At 49.0% G+C, this 15,092-nt stretch overlaps 1 protein-coding gene across 1 annotated transcript in view; it reads right to left on the bottom strand.

The window, feature by feature from the left end:
- Nucleotides 1-652: 652 nt before the first annotated feature.
- Nucleotides 653-15,092, bottom strand: part of PTGFRN (prostaglandin F2 receptor inhibitor) — an 83,648-nt gene continuing 69,208 nt past the window's right edge. The window contains exons 7-9 of the mRNA XM_044238997.1: nucleotides 10,216-10,323; nucleotides 5,741-6,046; nucleotides 653-4,243 (exon numbers count right to left, since the gene is read on the bottom strand). Of these exons, the coding sequence (XP_044094932.1) occupies nucleotides 4,077-4,243; nucleotides 5,741-6,046; nucleotides 10,216-10,323 (581 nt within the window). The 3' untranslated portion in view covers nucleotides 653-4,076. The remainder of the gene's footprint in view (nucleotides 4,244-5,740; nucleotides 6,047-10,215; nucleotides 10,324-15,092) is intronic.

The raw sequence follows: 15,092 nt of genomic DNA, 5'->3' as shown, positions 1-15,092 counted from the left end.
ACGGAGAGTGGTGCACAGATTGGCCGCGTGGACCTTCTCCGTGTCCGGAACTGCCAATCTCTCAGCCAGGTTAGAAACTAGGACACAGCCCCAGCCCGTGCAGACCTCACCATGCGAGATGCTCCCTTCCCAGGACACATATGGGGCCCACAGTGGAGGGGGGCAGCCAGCAGGGAATTGGGGTTCTCGGTGTTCTCTCCTGTCTGGACTCTGGAAGCTGGTGGCCCGGGAAGGAACACTGTCCTTACATCACAGGGGCTGGCACCTTCTGGACCAGTTTGGCTCCAGACTGGGTCATGAGTCAGAAAAGCCACTGTGCTCCAGTCATGATACGGTCACAGAGCCTTGGGTGTCTGTTTCCTCAGCCATAGACAGGAACAACATCTAACTTCCCGCTTTCGTGATGAAAGACCTGTAAGGTCATGAGAATTCACCGAAGAACAAGGAAACTGTGCTAGGTAACAGGACCCTGGCCCACAGCTTTCTGCTCGACAGGGATCCAGTGCGGCTCCTGTTAAATCCACTCAGGGAGAACCTCCAGCGTGATGCCAGCATTCAGAGAGCCTGGAGATGTCCCCTGGAATTCAGCCATGGTCCCTCACGCAGAGGAGAAAAAAGGGCAAGGAGACCAAGATCAAGTTCCTCACACAACTTCAATTTAAATTAAACTTCCTTTAATGAAATAAAAAACAGATGGTGCATTGCATAATATTTGTGGTCACAGTATAAAACAATACAATTAGTTCATATAACATCGGATATGGACAAAAATACACAAGACCCTTTCTTTGTCTACGCGAAATCCGGCAGATCCTTATGTGCCACGCTAAGAAAGACAGAAAGTCACCTTTTTTTTTTTTTTTAATCTTAGTGATCTGCACACAGTATTTATCACTGAGAATTTGTTCCAACAGCAGAGGAGAACTTACCCAAATTCTAGTTCCCTTCTTCCTCTGTTGTCCTCGGTGAAGCTAAAAAAAGAAAAAGTTTTCTGAAAGTAGCAAGTTGTGTAGTATTGCTTATTATTCCTGCCAAAAAGGCTCAGTCTTTGGCTCACAGATGTCAGTGACAAAATCATGGCTGCAGACGGTCTGCAAAGCAAGAAGCAAGAGCCACGGGGGAAAACAGACAAGGGTCTGGGTGGCAGGGGCGTCCTTTGCCAGGATCTTAGGGGAAAAGCCACATGGGTGGGGAGGGGAAAAATACACAAATAAATAAATTTCTAAATTAAGATTTAAATCCAGTTGGTGAATCAAGAGTTCCACCGTCCCATGAAAAAAATCTGAAAAGTTGTTAAAAAGTCAGAGTTTGCTTTTTTTGTTTTTTTTTTGTTTTTTTTTTTTAAAGCGAAAAGTGTATGTAAACATTACAAAGTAAACAATTTAAAGTAATTTCAAGGCTTCTATCTGAACATAGCTTAGGCTCTTTCTGGGGGTATTTTTGTGATTAGGAAAAAAAAACAAAACAAAACAACCCAAACTTTTTTAAAGTTTCTTTTTGTTAACAAGTGCAATCTCATCCGTGTGAACTGTGGCTAGGTTCTTCCATTCCTATGAGTGCTTCTGCAGGAACTACTTCCAGAAGAGCACTTTGTGGGGAGCCCTATTTGGTCCAGTGACAGAGTGTATCTAAGACTTTTAAAAGGACACACATTCCAGGCCCTGGGATCTCTTCCTCCTCTGGACCAGCCCCTCCAGGCGACTTGCTGTTGGACCCGATGATCAGAGGATGGGGTTGGGGCTGTGCCTGAACAACCCCAGCCTTGAGCTACAAGGTCAGTTTGCAAGGAGAAGGTAGAGTGCATGAGCACAGGTTACTTCTCCTCCTGCCAAGTGTCTGCTGTGGCCCATCGATGGTCTCACGTCGACCTGGGGCCACCTGGTCACATGCACGGCTAGGTACCCTTTCCTCTACCAACGAGGGCTTGCACTACACTAATCCTGAACCTTCTTATAGGACTGATAACTGTGTGGGCTCAAAGGGCACTGGTGTCACTAACATAGCACCTGTGAATAAGTGTTCTCTCTTAATTCCCGTACATACAATCACCTGTGACCCACCTCCTCTGACTTCGCATAGGCAAGAAATGACAGGTGGACAAGACCCGAACCTAGTGCGGTCAAGGCCTCCCCCTCTTTCTCTGGTCGTCTGTGCTCTGGTGGGGCAGATGCTGGGCCTGGAGTGCATCTGTGCCATTACTCTTAGCACAGTGTCCACCACGAGGGGTCCCCTAGGTGGACAGAACCAAAAGGGGAAGCTGGGTGGTGATCTGCACCTCCCCCCTTCCTGGGGTGGGGGGAGGGGAGACTTGGTGACAAGGATAGAATGGATTTCGGGCAGCACAGTGAGGGAAGCGGAGGGGGACGATGGTGAGCTGGGGTGGGGGCGTGGGGGAGTGTGGCTCGTCCGGCCCATTGTGACAAAGAGCCACACATGAATGGCCATCATTTTGTATGACTTTATTGCTCAAAACAAACGAATCTTTTTTCCCTTGGGAAGACAGAGCAGTGTTAGACCCGTCAGAGCCGGGATAAAAGCAGAGAGGATTGCAATGCGGGCCGTGAGTCACCAGTGGGCCTCAGAAAACCCCACAGGGATGCTTCTGAGAGGCCAGTGCTGTGCAGGGGCAGAGGCCTTGGGGAGCGGAGGATCTCTTTTGGTCTGTGTCCTACTCCTGGTACGAGCAATCGGGCAAAACAGATTGCTCTCAGATCTACTTTGTAGGCTGTTCACACAGCAGTAAATTGCTGGTTTCCTCCGTGCTCCTAACAGGAAAGCAAACCTATCACAAAGCATACCCTTCCTCGCTAACCCCCTGCAGGGGATCTTACAAAGACTTGAAGGACTGAAAAGGTCATGGAAAATGCATGGTTTTCTTCCAGGTAATTTCTGATTCTGTGAAGGCAGACAGTCTTGCAAACAGCAACACACCTTCACGTGAAGGAGCCCAAGCAGCCCGTGAAGGACATTGGGCATCTGTGGGGGCCACAGGCGGTCCCTGGGTGGCCAAGGCCTCTGCCGCCCACAAAGGGCGGGAAGGGGGGACAGGGACGGCTCCCTCTCTCCGGACACAGCCCCGGCACCACCACCCCGCCCGGCACGAGCTGTGGACATCTAACTCCCGGGACCCTGTTCCGCTCTCCCTGGGGCCCCCTGAGGCACAGTGGCCTTGGAACCACTGCAGTGAGTGCCTCCTTCCCTCGTTCCCCAACCTCCCCCCCTCCTTGAGGACCTCCTTACTGCCCTGGACAGAGGTGGCTGTGTATTTTTCTTCATATTCATACTCATTCTTAAGGCTAAGGTGGCAAGATAAGGTGCTTGGTGGAGAGCCAAATTCTAGATTCCAGGGCCATGCCAGGGCCATGTCAGCACGCTCGCATAAAAGCAAATACCAAAGAAATGGAAAGGGGGCAGAGAAGCATTAAAAATTTTAAAAAATTAAAAAAGAAAGAAAAAAAAGGAAAAGCATTTGGGCTCAGTAAGAAGTTACATACTGCAAGTTTAGATTTCAAATGTCGTCTAAACCCCTGAAAATCCGGGGTGGGTAGGGTGGTAATAGCCACCCGTCAGCCTTCTGCACAGGCCCGTGTGGGGCAGAGGGCGGCGTTGGCAGCGCTCCGAACACAGGCCCCCCGCGTGGAAGCTGGCTCCCGGCGGGCGACTCCGTCCTCCCCCCGCCCCAAGACCAAGAACTCTGAGAACCATCATCCTTCCTCCCCGCAACCCCTCGAAACCAAACAGACGAACACACACAGGTCAGAGATCTATAAACCGGCAGGAGAAAAAAATTAGACGAAAGGGGTAACCATTAAAAAGCCGCAGCTGGGAAAACACACACGCGATTGTTCTACCAGAAAGTGCCGTGGGGAGAAGAGCCGGGTGCTGGTAAACGTGTCCGCGCTCAGGACTGGACATGCAGAGAAGAGAGCGCGCCAGGTCCCACCTGAGATTAGAGAGGACTGGGTTTGAGTGTCACACACTGCACGTGAAAAGCCTGCTGTCCTCTTCCTGCCCCGAGGGCTCCGACGCCGGGCCGGTGGCCGCTCCCTGGCCGGTGGCCGCTCCCTGGCCGGGCCCTAGTCCATCTCCATGGACATGAGCCGGCGGCGCTCACGCCTCGTCTCCTGGACCTCCTTCTTGCAGCACCAGTGCGAGCTGCAGTACCCGATGAGGCAGGACAGGAGCCCGATGACGGTGGACAGGCCCACGCCGATCAGCAGCGGGTACTTGAAGGCATTCAGCACTGGGAGGGGCGGAGCAAGGGGATGCGAGGTCAGTGGTGCTGGAGGCAGACACCAGACGCCCACTGCCTGCCCCCCTCCCTCCCCACAGGACAGGTAACCACCCCCCAAATACCCACCCCCCAGGGGACTCGGGCTCCACCCAGCACCTAGCACAGTGCTCTAGGAGATGGAAGCACCCTTATCTATGCACAAAGTGAATAGATTACACCCCACCCAGATCTGTGGGGGAGAAACAAAAAACCAGGAAAAAGAATTCATTTGATGTCTTTGAATGTCAACTTGCTTTTTAGGGTTTTGGCAGGAGATGGATTTTTAAAAGTCAGGATAAGGGCATCGCGCATACAGCAGCAGATGAAGCCTTAAAAAAAGTTCATAAATCAATTCTCTGCATCAAATAACTGAAGTGTACTCGGGGAGCTATTTTAAGTAACACTACAGTAAATTATCTAGCAAAGTGAATAATCGCTCCCTTGTTTGGGAATCTGGGTTTTCGTATGGAGCTACTCCATGCGAGGAATTTCTAAGATGCAAATAGGGTCTAAGTGATGAAGTTTCAGGAAGGCACAAACACCGTACAGATCGCATGCATTCAAATCCCGTCTCTTCTCCCCGACACACCAGCCCTCCTTGGGCGGATGCTGGCACGCCGACGGCTGCCTGACATTTCACGCGGCTTTCGGAGCACCTTTCGGAACAGCCCGACGCAAGATGGTTACCCCATTGTATGAGAGAGGAAACAAAGGACCACAAAAGTGAAGTCATCTGTGGACGAGCTGGGGTTTCGATTTCAGTCTCCCCCAAGCTGACAGCCCATCAGGGAAACACACTCTAAGGCCCCTCCCAACCCTCGGAGGCGCTGGGGCTTTAACGTTCTCCATGGAATTTCCCTATTAACTTGGACTCTGAAGCTTTTCACAGAGCAGACCGGTTTCTCACTAGCCAAGGAACAACTGGCCCCACTCTGGGATGTTTGGGGAACAGAGGGGTGGGAAGGGGGCCCTCTGACAACTGAGTTAGAATGAGTCTGGTGGCAAAGCCCCTTTCCCATCTCAGGGATTTGGAGAAAACCCCATCTATGCTAATGACAACAGGCGGAGCCTCCCTTGTCCAAGAAGCAAAACTAGGAGGAGGACAGGAGGGGCAGGAAGCCACTCACTGCCTCCGCTGCGGACCTAAACCCACTCTCTTGATGATGTTCTCTGCCTCTGCCTGGCAGAATCCAGACCAACCCTCTGACAAGGAAAGTGGGTTTGCACAGAATTTAGAGAAAGCATCAGAAATCTCTCCGGGAGGTCTCAAAATCATTTCCCAGGGGTGCCTCCTGTGGGCGATACCACAGCTGGGGATATAGCACGGCCTGTGTGTGCTCCCTTGGGGTCCAGGTCCGGGCCAGGTCTGGAGCAAGCAGGCCGTGTGGTGGCATGGTCTCAGATGGTGGCCACCTGATCCCATGAGCTGCGGCCCAGCCCACAGATTTCGCTGCATATCATTCTTACCATCCATCTTCACAGTTACAAAGATGGGCTTGGAGTAGATCTCAGCCTCCTTCTGCCAGGAACCCGTCGGGGACTTGACCCACGGAGTCACAGAGCAGTAGTAGTTGCCAAAGTCCTGATCCTCAGAGCCGTGAACTTGCAGCAAGAATTCCAGCACGCTCACACGCTCCAGGCTGAGCTCGCTCTTCCCGTCTCTCTCCGCCGTGGTCACGATCCCCTTCCGATCGAGAGAAGACAGGAGGACGGGAGCCTTGTCCAGACCGAAGGAGTGCACCGCAAACCAGGACACATCAAAGGCCATGTCGTCTGTGGATGACAGACCAAGCCGGAACCCTGGGTCAGTGCAACCGGCAGAAATTGCACGTGTGGCTAACACACGCATCACATCACTGGGGGCCAGCATGGCTCACCATGCCTTAGGCCAGGCCAGCCCCACGATGAAGGTACTGCCACAATCCCCCCCATGGTGGGGCCCAACACCTGTTCCAGGTCACAGAGCCAGGAGCAGCACGACATGCAGCTTCACCCAGGGACGGAAGCTCCAGAGTCCTCCCTCTTAACCACGTGCCACCACCACCCAGCCTAAGACACACCCAAAACCATCCCCCGCAAGGAACACAGGACATAAAGGGGCTAGGTGGTGAGAGTCCCAAAGCAGGGTCCTCTGACATGTCAGGCAGAAGAGCCCAAGACTGGAGGACACTAATGTAGTCAAGAACGAAAGGTACAGAGTGAACCAGACAAAATTTAGAGTCATAGCAGTTTCGGGATTTCTTATTTGTTTTGGGGTCTTGGGTTTTTGTTTCTTTGTTGTTGTTTTTTTTTTTTAAGATTTTATTTACTTACTTATCGGAGAGAGAGAGAGAATGAGTGCGCACAAGCAGGGGGAGCAGCAGAGGGAGAGGGAGAAGCAGGCTTCCCGCTGAGCAGGGAGCCCAATACAGGGCTACATCCCAGGACCCTAGGATCACGACCTGAGCCAAAGGCAGATGCTTAACTGACTGAGCCACCCAGGCGCCCCAACAGTTTGGGTTTTATTGTTCATTGTGTTTTTCCCCCTGCAGATGTGCTGAAGTTCAAAACAAGAGGAAAACACGTCCAGCTGAGAAAGTGGAACACCGTTAACAGCCCAGAAAGGAGGCTGCTGCATCTCCAAAGGACTCTGCGAAGTTAAGGTTCTAACAGCTTCAAACAAATGAACATGGGCGCAGGAGAGGGAAGTCTCTGGCATATGAAGACGGAGGACACACCGTAAGCCCCTGACCTCTTCTCTTAGCCATTCCCTGCCATGGTGGGCCTGGGGCGCGTTCAGCAGGCAAGGAAGGACGGCAAGGCCACACACACTTTCTATCTTAAATTTACCTGAGAAGGCTTTTTATATAAATGTTAAATGATACCATTTTTGTTACACAAAAAGTAATATTTATTCAGTTTGTGAAAATACACTAACATCCTCAAAATCACTATACACCCTCACACCCTCAGGGTGTGCTGCCTTCACGGGCAGGGGCTGCGTGGATCCGGAAGGCAAGAAGTCACAACTGTGTCGCCAATACTCAGGCGCAGAGTCTAGCCCCAGTCCTGCCAGGTGTCATGGAGCTGTGGTCAGTTTGCAGGGCCAGGCTAGGGCGCTGGACTCCTGGCACCAGCCCCGGCTGGTCCAGGTGGTGGCCTGGACGAGTGACTTAATGCTCTGTGACGTAGTGTCCTCAGCTGGAAAAGGAATACTAACACCTTCGCCCATGGTGAAGTGAGTCATCTCTGCGAAATGCTTAGAACCACACATGCCTGGCACACAGCGCTCACTGCCTGCCCACCACGAGCATCCTTATCTCCATACTACAACACACCCAGTCCACAACGCTGACAAGGAGGGCCTTCCCGCCAGCAGCAGAGGCTCTTGGTGCCTCGAACATTCTCACACCCCTACCCCCTTCCAGAGGACTGGCTTCCATGGATGGGAGCCACTTCCCAGAGATTAAGAAACACCCCTGCTCCCCAACCATCTGGACTGTGTGCAGCGACTGCGGAATGGTGGGGATCTAAAAGCCCAGTGCCTTACCTCCCGGAGGCTGTCCTCTGCGGTACCACCGACGCTCCAGAGCTCCCCGGGGGAGTCAGACTTGCTCTGAATTCACATCTTTGCCTGGCTTCTTTCCCTGCTCTGTCTCGACTCCCTCGCTCCCTGGGAGCACATCATCAATTAACCACCTGCACGCTTGTTTCAGGCTTTGCTTCTGGAGAACCTGACCTAAGACACGGCCTCTAAAGGGCAGTGATATGCCCTGCCCCTCCCCCCCAGCACAGGAGTGCCCTGACGCTCGGCCCACTTGCACGGTATGCCCTTTCCAAAAGCGATTTCCTTCACAACCCAGCAGGTGCGTGAGGAAAAACTAAATTATAGCGTGTGCTTCATTATTCAGAATCTTCTACCCACATAGTCCAAGAGGGCAAAGTTCTGGAAAACTGTGATCTGCATGATAACAGCCACCTATACCTTCTGTAATCCCCCAGGAGGAAGACTTTTATATTAAGGCCCAAACCGGTGACCCATTAATTTACCGAGAAAGAACATTTAAGTGATTTATTTTTGTATATACCATCCATGAGCTTCAAGGGTAAACATGGTTTCAATTTTTGAACACGATCCCCTCCCCCGTTTTCTGGCAGCCTGTTCTACTCTCATTTTCGTTTTCTCTTCCTAACCCCACTCTGTGTCCCCGATCCTCCACACCCCAGCGTCCTCAAGACCTGAGCTACCCACCTTTTACCCTTGAGAACACAGCTCACCAGTGGATGGCTTGGATGGATGGATTCCTTCTCTTTTTCTTCTACCTTCTCTTCCCTACCTCTGTAGCTCAGCCACGTTTGGGTTCCCTGAGAGAGCCAGTTTGGAACCATCAGCTCGTGCAGGGCTCAGCAGCCTAGAGCCCGCAGGCCGAATCCAGCCCACCAGCTGTGTGTGTCAAAAAAGGTTCATGGAGGGGCTCCTGGGTGGCTCAGTGGGTTAAAGCTGCTGCCTTCAGCTCAGGTCATGATCCCAGCGTCCTGGGATCAAGTCCCGCATCGGACTCTCCCCTCAGCAGGGAGCCTGCTTCCTCCTCTCTCTCTGCCTACTTGTGTTCTCTGTCAAATAAATAAATAAATATCTTTAAAAAAATAAAAATTAAAAAAAAAAAAAAAGGCTTCATGGGAACACGGTCAAGCCCATTTGCTTACATCCCGTCTATGGCTGCTTTCACACCAACAGCCACAAAGCCGGGTAGTTGCTGCGGAGACCATCTGGCCCATGAGGCCAAGACATCCTACTGGAGTAACTGCCAACCCAGAACTAGTTACTACCTACACCTCTGATCCGAGGTCCCGAAGAAGCTGGATCTCGGCTGGTGGCCACCCGGGCCTCTGTTCCTTGACGCCAGCTCTACCCAGTCCCCTACTCCTGCTGTCCACTCTGGTTTCACTGTGGGCCGTCCTCCCTTTGCTTACAACCTGCCCTTGCTACAGAATGAACACCCGCTTCCGCTTTCCACCCCAGGGCCACAGGCCCAGTGGTCTCTGCACAGAACGCTGAGAGCCTCGTATACTTTGGCCTTTGCAAGCTGCTGATCGGTGGGAGGCACAGGCTCTGCTCGTGCTGGGGTGGGCAGTACGAAGACACCCAAGGACAAAGCGTATGGGAGAGAGTGCAGGTCCCACGCAGCAGATCAGGTTCTACACGGTCTCATGAGGAGAAGGCAGCAGTGGGTACTGTCCTGCTCGGCAACAGACACCTTATGTGCCTTTAATGTCCTTTCAAACCCCAAGGGTCTACAAGCAAGATGGGGATACCAACTGGTCACTGAAGAAAAGGTGTAAGATTGACAGCCCAGAGCTCTTAGGCATCCCATGGGCAATGCTAACATTTTTTGCAAAGAAAAGGTCCACAAAGATTTCCCAAGAATTTAAACTACCAAAGTACCATCTGGTCACTTGCTGCTCGTTTACTCTGCTCCATCCTTCACCAGAGAGTTAACACCATCTGATAGTATATTACATGAGGATTGCTTTCTTGTTTATCTCCTTAACCAGGCTGCGAGCTCCACAATATAGGGCGTCTGGCCCCTCCTCTAGAACAGTGCCTGTTACTAGAAGCAGCTCAATAAATATCTGAATGAATCAAGGCTTAAAAGACAAACTAACGGAGCTGGACCCTGCTGATAGGTTTCAAACCAGCCTGAACTTGAATCAGCCCTGGAAGAGGCCTTGGACAACTATGATTCCAATACCTGGATGGGTTTCCAAATCATCTAACAGACAGAGGCGTTCATCAGCAAGGATTTACTCAACACCTACTGAGTACCAGGTACGGAGCAGGGCAGTTCGGGGATTCGCACCATCTAATCCGTGACCTCGGCGTCTGGGTCACACAGTGGGGATGACACGAGAGGCATTTACAGAAAGTGACATGGGCAAAGGGAGAAGACAGAGCGAAATACCTGGATCCAGGGCTGCTCCTTCAACAGTGATGATACAAAACAATTTGATCAGATCTCCCCGGATGACTGACGGTGTGTCTGAGTGCACGGAGGCATTAAACACTGGCCCTGGAAGAGAGTGAGAGCCCCTCATTATTTCCGCTCACGCTTCTGTTTCAGTTCCACTCCTGGCACTCTCATGAGCATGTGTGGGCGGCCCCCCTTCCTTGGACCTGGGCGAGATGGTGTTCTCAGGCTACTTTTCTTCTCTTCAGAGAGACAAGTGTGTCAGGCACAGCCAAATGAGCAATCACCTGAATTACAACCACAACAGAACTCTTTGTTTCTGGCTTTTCCTTTACCCCTTCTCTGATGACAACCACGGACCCCTTGGAAGGCCACCCCTACCTGCTGCCTGGGTGCCGCTTCTGGTTCTGTGTGGTTCACTTCCAGACCAAGGTGGCAGGAGAGCAAAAGGCACGGGACTGAACCAGTGACACTTCTGGCCCCAACGGAGTGAGAGGCCTCACTGTGCTGGGGACAGGGGCTCTGCCACTGGGAGGCTGAAATGCAGTCAGGAGACAGACATGCCAACCATGACAACATTCTGTAGGGGACACTGGGAGCACCATAGGCCCGGCTCCAATCTGTCAGGGGAAATTGAGGCAGCACGGGTTTTGCTTCAAAACACTACTCAGACTCACACACCTGCCCAAGAACATCCCCTTGATATTCAGTTCGTTTTAAAAGAGACTCTTTCGGGGCACTGGCTGGCTCAGTGGGTTAAAGCCTCTGCCTTCGGCTCAGATCATGATCTCAGGGTCCTGGAATCAAGCCCTGCATCGGGCTCTCTGTTCAGTGTGGAGCCTGCTTCCACCCATCTCTCTGCCTGCCTCTCTGCATACTTGTGATCTCTGTCTGTCAAATAAATAAGTAAATAAACTTAAAAAAAATAAAAATAAAAAATAAAAAAGGCTCTTTCCTTCTTCCAGAGACCAAAAGATGTGTCTACCCATACTAAGCTAACTGTGCAAGGCAGAGATGTTCCCACTGTTTTGAGTTGTGAGCACAAAAATGAGCAACAAAATAGGAAGTATAAAGGTCAAACACACAGAGAGAATTTAGTGCCAGAATTTAATAATATTTACCATAGAGTCTGCTGGATGCATTTGACTGTGGGTACGATTATTGTTATGCTATTTGAGGATGAGGCATAAATAAGTGAATTTATTAAATTTTTAAAAAAGTATACCTTGGATGGAAGGAATCTAGCTCCTATCCCCTTCTTAGAGAGAGGGGCTACATACTACCTTTCTTTTTTTTTTTTTTTTAAAGATTTTATTTGTTCATTTCACAGACAGAGATCACAAGTAGGCAGAGAGGCAGGCAGAGAGAGTGGGGGAAGCAGGCTCCCCGCCGAGCAGAGAGCCCGAAGCGGGGCTCGATCCCAGGACCCTGGGATCATGACCTGAGCCGAAGGAAGAGGCTTTAACCCACTGAGCCACCCAGGCGCCCCCACTTTTTTTTTTCTTAAAAAACTTTTTACTTCTCAGTTTCAGGCGACAGCATCGCATAACTTTAAGTCAACCCGATCCTAAGAGCCCAAAATTCACCTTATCCTAATAAGAACAGGCAAACCTGTAGAAGGTTCCAGAATACCAGTGCCATGGGATGCTCCTTGGGTTCCCCGGGAAGCAAAAAGAGATGGCCCTGGACACTGATTCTGAAAATCATTAGATGCTAACAACACAAGTATTACTACCTTTTAAATCAGATCACCAAAAAGGAAAAATAAGTGGACTTTAACATACACAAAAATGACTAAGAAAGTGTGTAAAAGGTCATGCAAACCAATGAGGCAAAGAGCTAGAAAGGCTGTGTTTTTACTTCACTGTGATCGGTAAGATGAACTCATCAGACTCTTTCCTCAAACCAAGAGTGGGAGCAGTTGGTGTTTTGCTGGGAGAAAGGCAAAGGGTGAATGGAGGAGATGGCAACCTAGGGAGGTGGGACAGCCCTGAGCAGGTTGTGGTGAGAGTTCAGACTAACCAGAGAGCAGCAGAAGGGCACCAACTCCGGGCTCAGGGGAGAACGTAACAGGACGGTGGGCACAGAGCAAGGGGAAAGGAAGGAAAACAGAGGAGACAAGGAAACCTGACCTACTTGTGGGTAGCCTGCCCTTCAATCAACCCCTCTCCCAGCCACAGTTCCCACAGGTCCTGACCACCCTGGATTTGCTCTGCTTACTGGAGTGAGGTAGGACAGGATTAAGCCAGTGGCTCTGACTTGGCCCAGTGTTCATGACTGCGGAGCACCTCATACCACATATGGCCACCTGGGAGTACAAGCCAGTAGCGACCCAGGTGAGCAACAAGGACCATGTTTTTTTTCTCTTACTAAAAATTTTGCAGTCATAAACAGAGCTACACCAACAGGTTTCTTCCAAGTGTTCAAGGGCCCTTCTAAGACCCCACAAAATGATAAAACATAAGGACCCTTAAAATGGATTTAGGTTCCTAAATTTGAAACAGCACACAAAGACTTACCAATTTAAAAACATTTCAGTTTCTTTTCTTTATATTTCCAAAGAAAACCCCAAATGCCTTCTAGGTCACAAATTATGGTTCTCATTTCCCCTAGTAGCTGTGGCTGTAGGAACAAGAGAGCATCTATGCTATGGCTTGCCATGTGGACATGGGTCTGGGAAAAGGCCTTCGCTGTAAAATATTCACAGCAGTGGATTTCCTTCTAATGAAATCAATAACTCACTGTTAATGTGGGTCATTATCCCAGGCTTGGAAATATTTTTATTATGGTCAATTTCTGTGTTAATGCTCTTTTTGTGAGGGAATTTGTCTGGTTAACTTCATGGATGACAGACTACGGCACGGAGAATTTAAGTGAACCAGAGTCACTAGATGTCCCCCGATTCCTAGCCTCCGGAGAATAGGTGGACCACATTCAGCTTTCTAAATACAAACGTTGACAGAACATGTTCTAACTCCAGCCCCTAAAAAGGGCTGTAAACAGCAGTCCTCTTGTGAGAGCCAAAATTGCAGACCATCTGCATGACCATCAATAGGGTTAAATGACTGACTAAATTCTAGGAGGTGTAGTCATTAAAATTATTTACCTAGAATTTGTTTTAATACGAAAACTACTGATCTTAGAAGGTTAAAGAGGGGAAAGCAGGTCACAAAATTGTATAGACAGCCTGATCTCACAGCCATGAAGAAAACATGCAAGGGAAGATTTCTAGGAACAAAAACAACACAAATGAACAGTGTCCGGTAGGTTATGGCTAATTCTTTTCCTTCTTTCTACTCTACCATATTTTCAAGCTTTTATCCATTAAGGAGAAAAACTTTGTTCTTATTCTTCTTTAAAGCCCAACACCCTGAACACCATAACATTTTATTTGTATTTTCCCCCTGACACTTTGGGTCAGTGAAATTCGTGACTCAGCTGCGCTCCTTTGGAAACACAGTCTGCATACCAAGAGGCAAGCACCCCAATACCGGGGGAAAGAGAGGCAGATACCAGGAAGGACCTCTCTGTTATGGGTATCTTATGGTGCTGTTGCTGATTTTTAGGAAGTGAAGACTTTTCAGTATCAAGTCAGTATTTGCTGGGAGCCATTCAGGGCGAGGGAGCAGAGCTGGATGGATCGGACAGCCGCTTCTAATGAAACTGTGAACTGACCATGACAACTCCGTGGACTAAAGAAAATAAAAAAAACTCAGCCAGTCTATTCAACCTGGAAGCTCTAGTCATTTTATCTGTTATGCAGAGATGTAAAGAATTGAGAAATAGACTCAATGCCCATTCCTCACCCAGAAATACCAAAGATTTTATGTCTCCCCTGTTTCTCATAACAGTTCTAGTGAAACATCAAATAACAAATGTAAAACAAGATGGAATAAACTCCTACAGAGAATAAAACAGCGACACAAATAAAAGACAAAAACCCCATAATCATCTGACTCTCAAAAGACACAGACAAAGCATTTAATAACATCCAACATCTCTTCATGGTGAAAACACTCAACAAACCAGTAAGGAAGGGAAACTTCCCCAGCTCAGTAAAGGGCATCTATGGAAAAAAACAAAAATCCAAAAAAACAGTTACAATGATTTTTAATGGGAAAAGGTGGAAAACCTTCCCCATAAGATTAGGAACAAGACAAGGATGTCCACTTATGCCACCACTATTCTACATTCTACTAGAGGCGCCAGCCAGGGCAATTCGGCAAGAAAAAGAATTAGAAGGTATTCACTCTAGAAAGGAAAAAGTAAAATTGTCTTTATTCACAGATGTCATTTTATTATATTTAAAACACCCTAAGGAATCAACCAAAAAACAATTAAAACTAATAGTAAGTCCAGCAAGGTTGCAGAATCCAACATCAATATAGAAAAATCAGCTGTGCTTCTATATATTTGCAAAGAACAAAGGGAACAGGAGACTGAGAACAATTCCATTTACAGCAACAACAAAAAGTAAAATACTCAGGGGAAATTTAATGAAAGACGTTCAAGATTTGTGCATGGACAACTACCAAACACCACTCACAGAAATTAAAGAAGATCCAACTAAACAGAAAGATGTTCCATGTTGACACATTAGAAGGCAATACTGTGAAACGGCAATACTCTCTAAACTTATCTACAGATTCAACACAATTCCTAGCAAAGCTCCTGTGGTCATCTTTGCAGAAGTTAATGGGTGATCCTAAAATTCATATAGAAATGCAAGGGACCCAGCATAGCCAAGACAATTTCGAAAAAGAACAAAGTTGGAACTCTCATACTTGCTGATTTCAAAATTTACTACAAAGCTACAGTAATCAATCAAATGTGGTCCTGGTATAGGAAAAGACATACAGAGCAATGTAACA

Source organism: Neovison vison, chromosome 2 (assembly GCF_020171115.1).
Source record: "Neovison vison isolate M4711 chromosome 2, ASM_NN_V1, whole genome shotgun sequence".
NCBI classification, from domain to species: Eukaryota; Metazoa; Chordata; class Mammalia; order Carnivora; family Mustelidae; genus Neogale; species Neogale vison.
The sequence above is the reverse complement of the archived record's forward strand: the minus strand, read 5'-3'. Positions and strand labels throughout refer to the sequence as shown.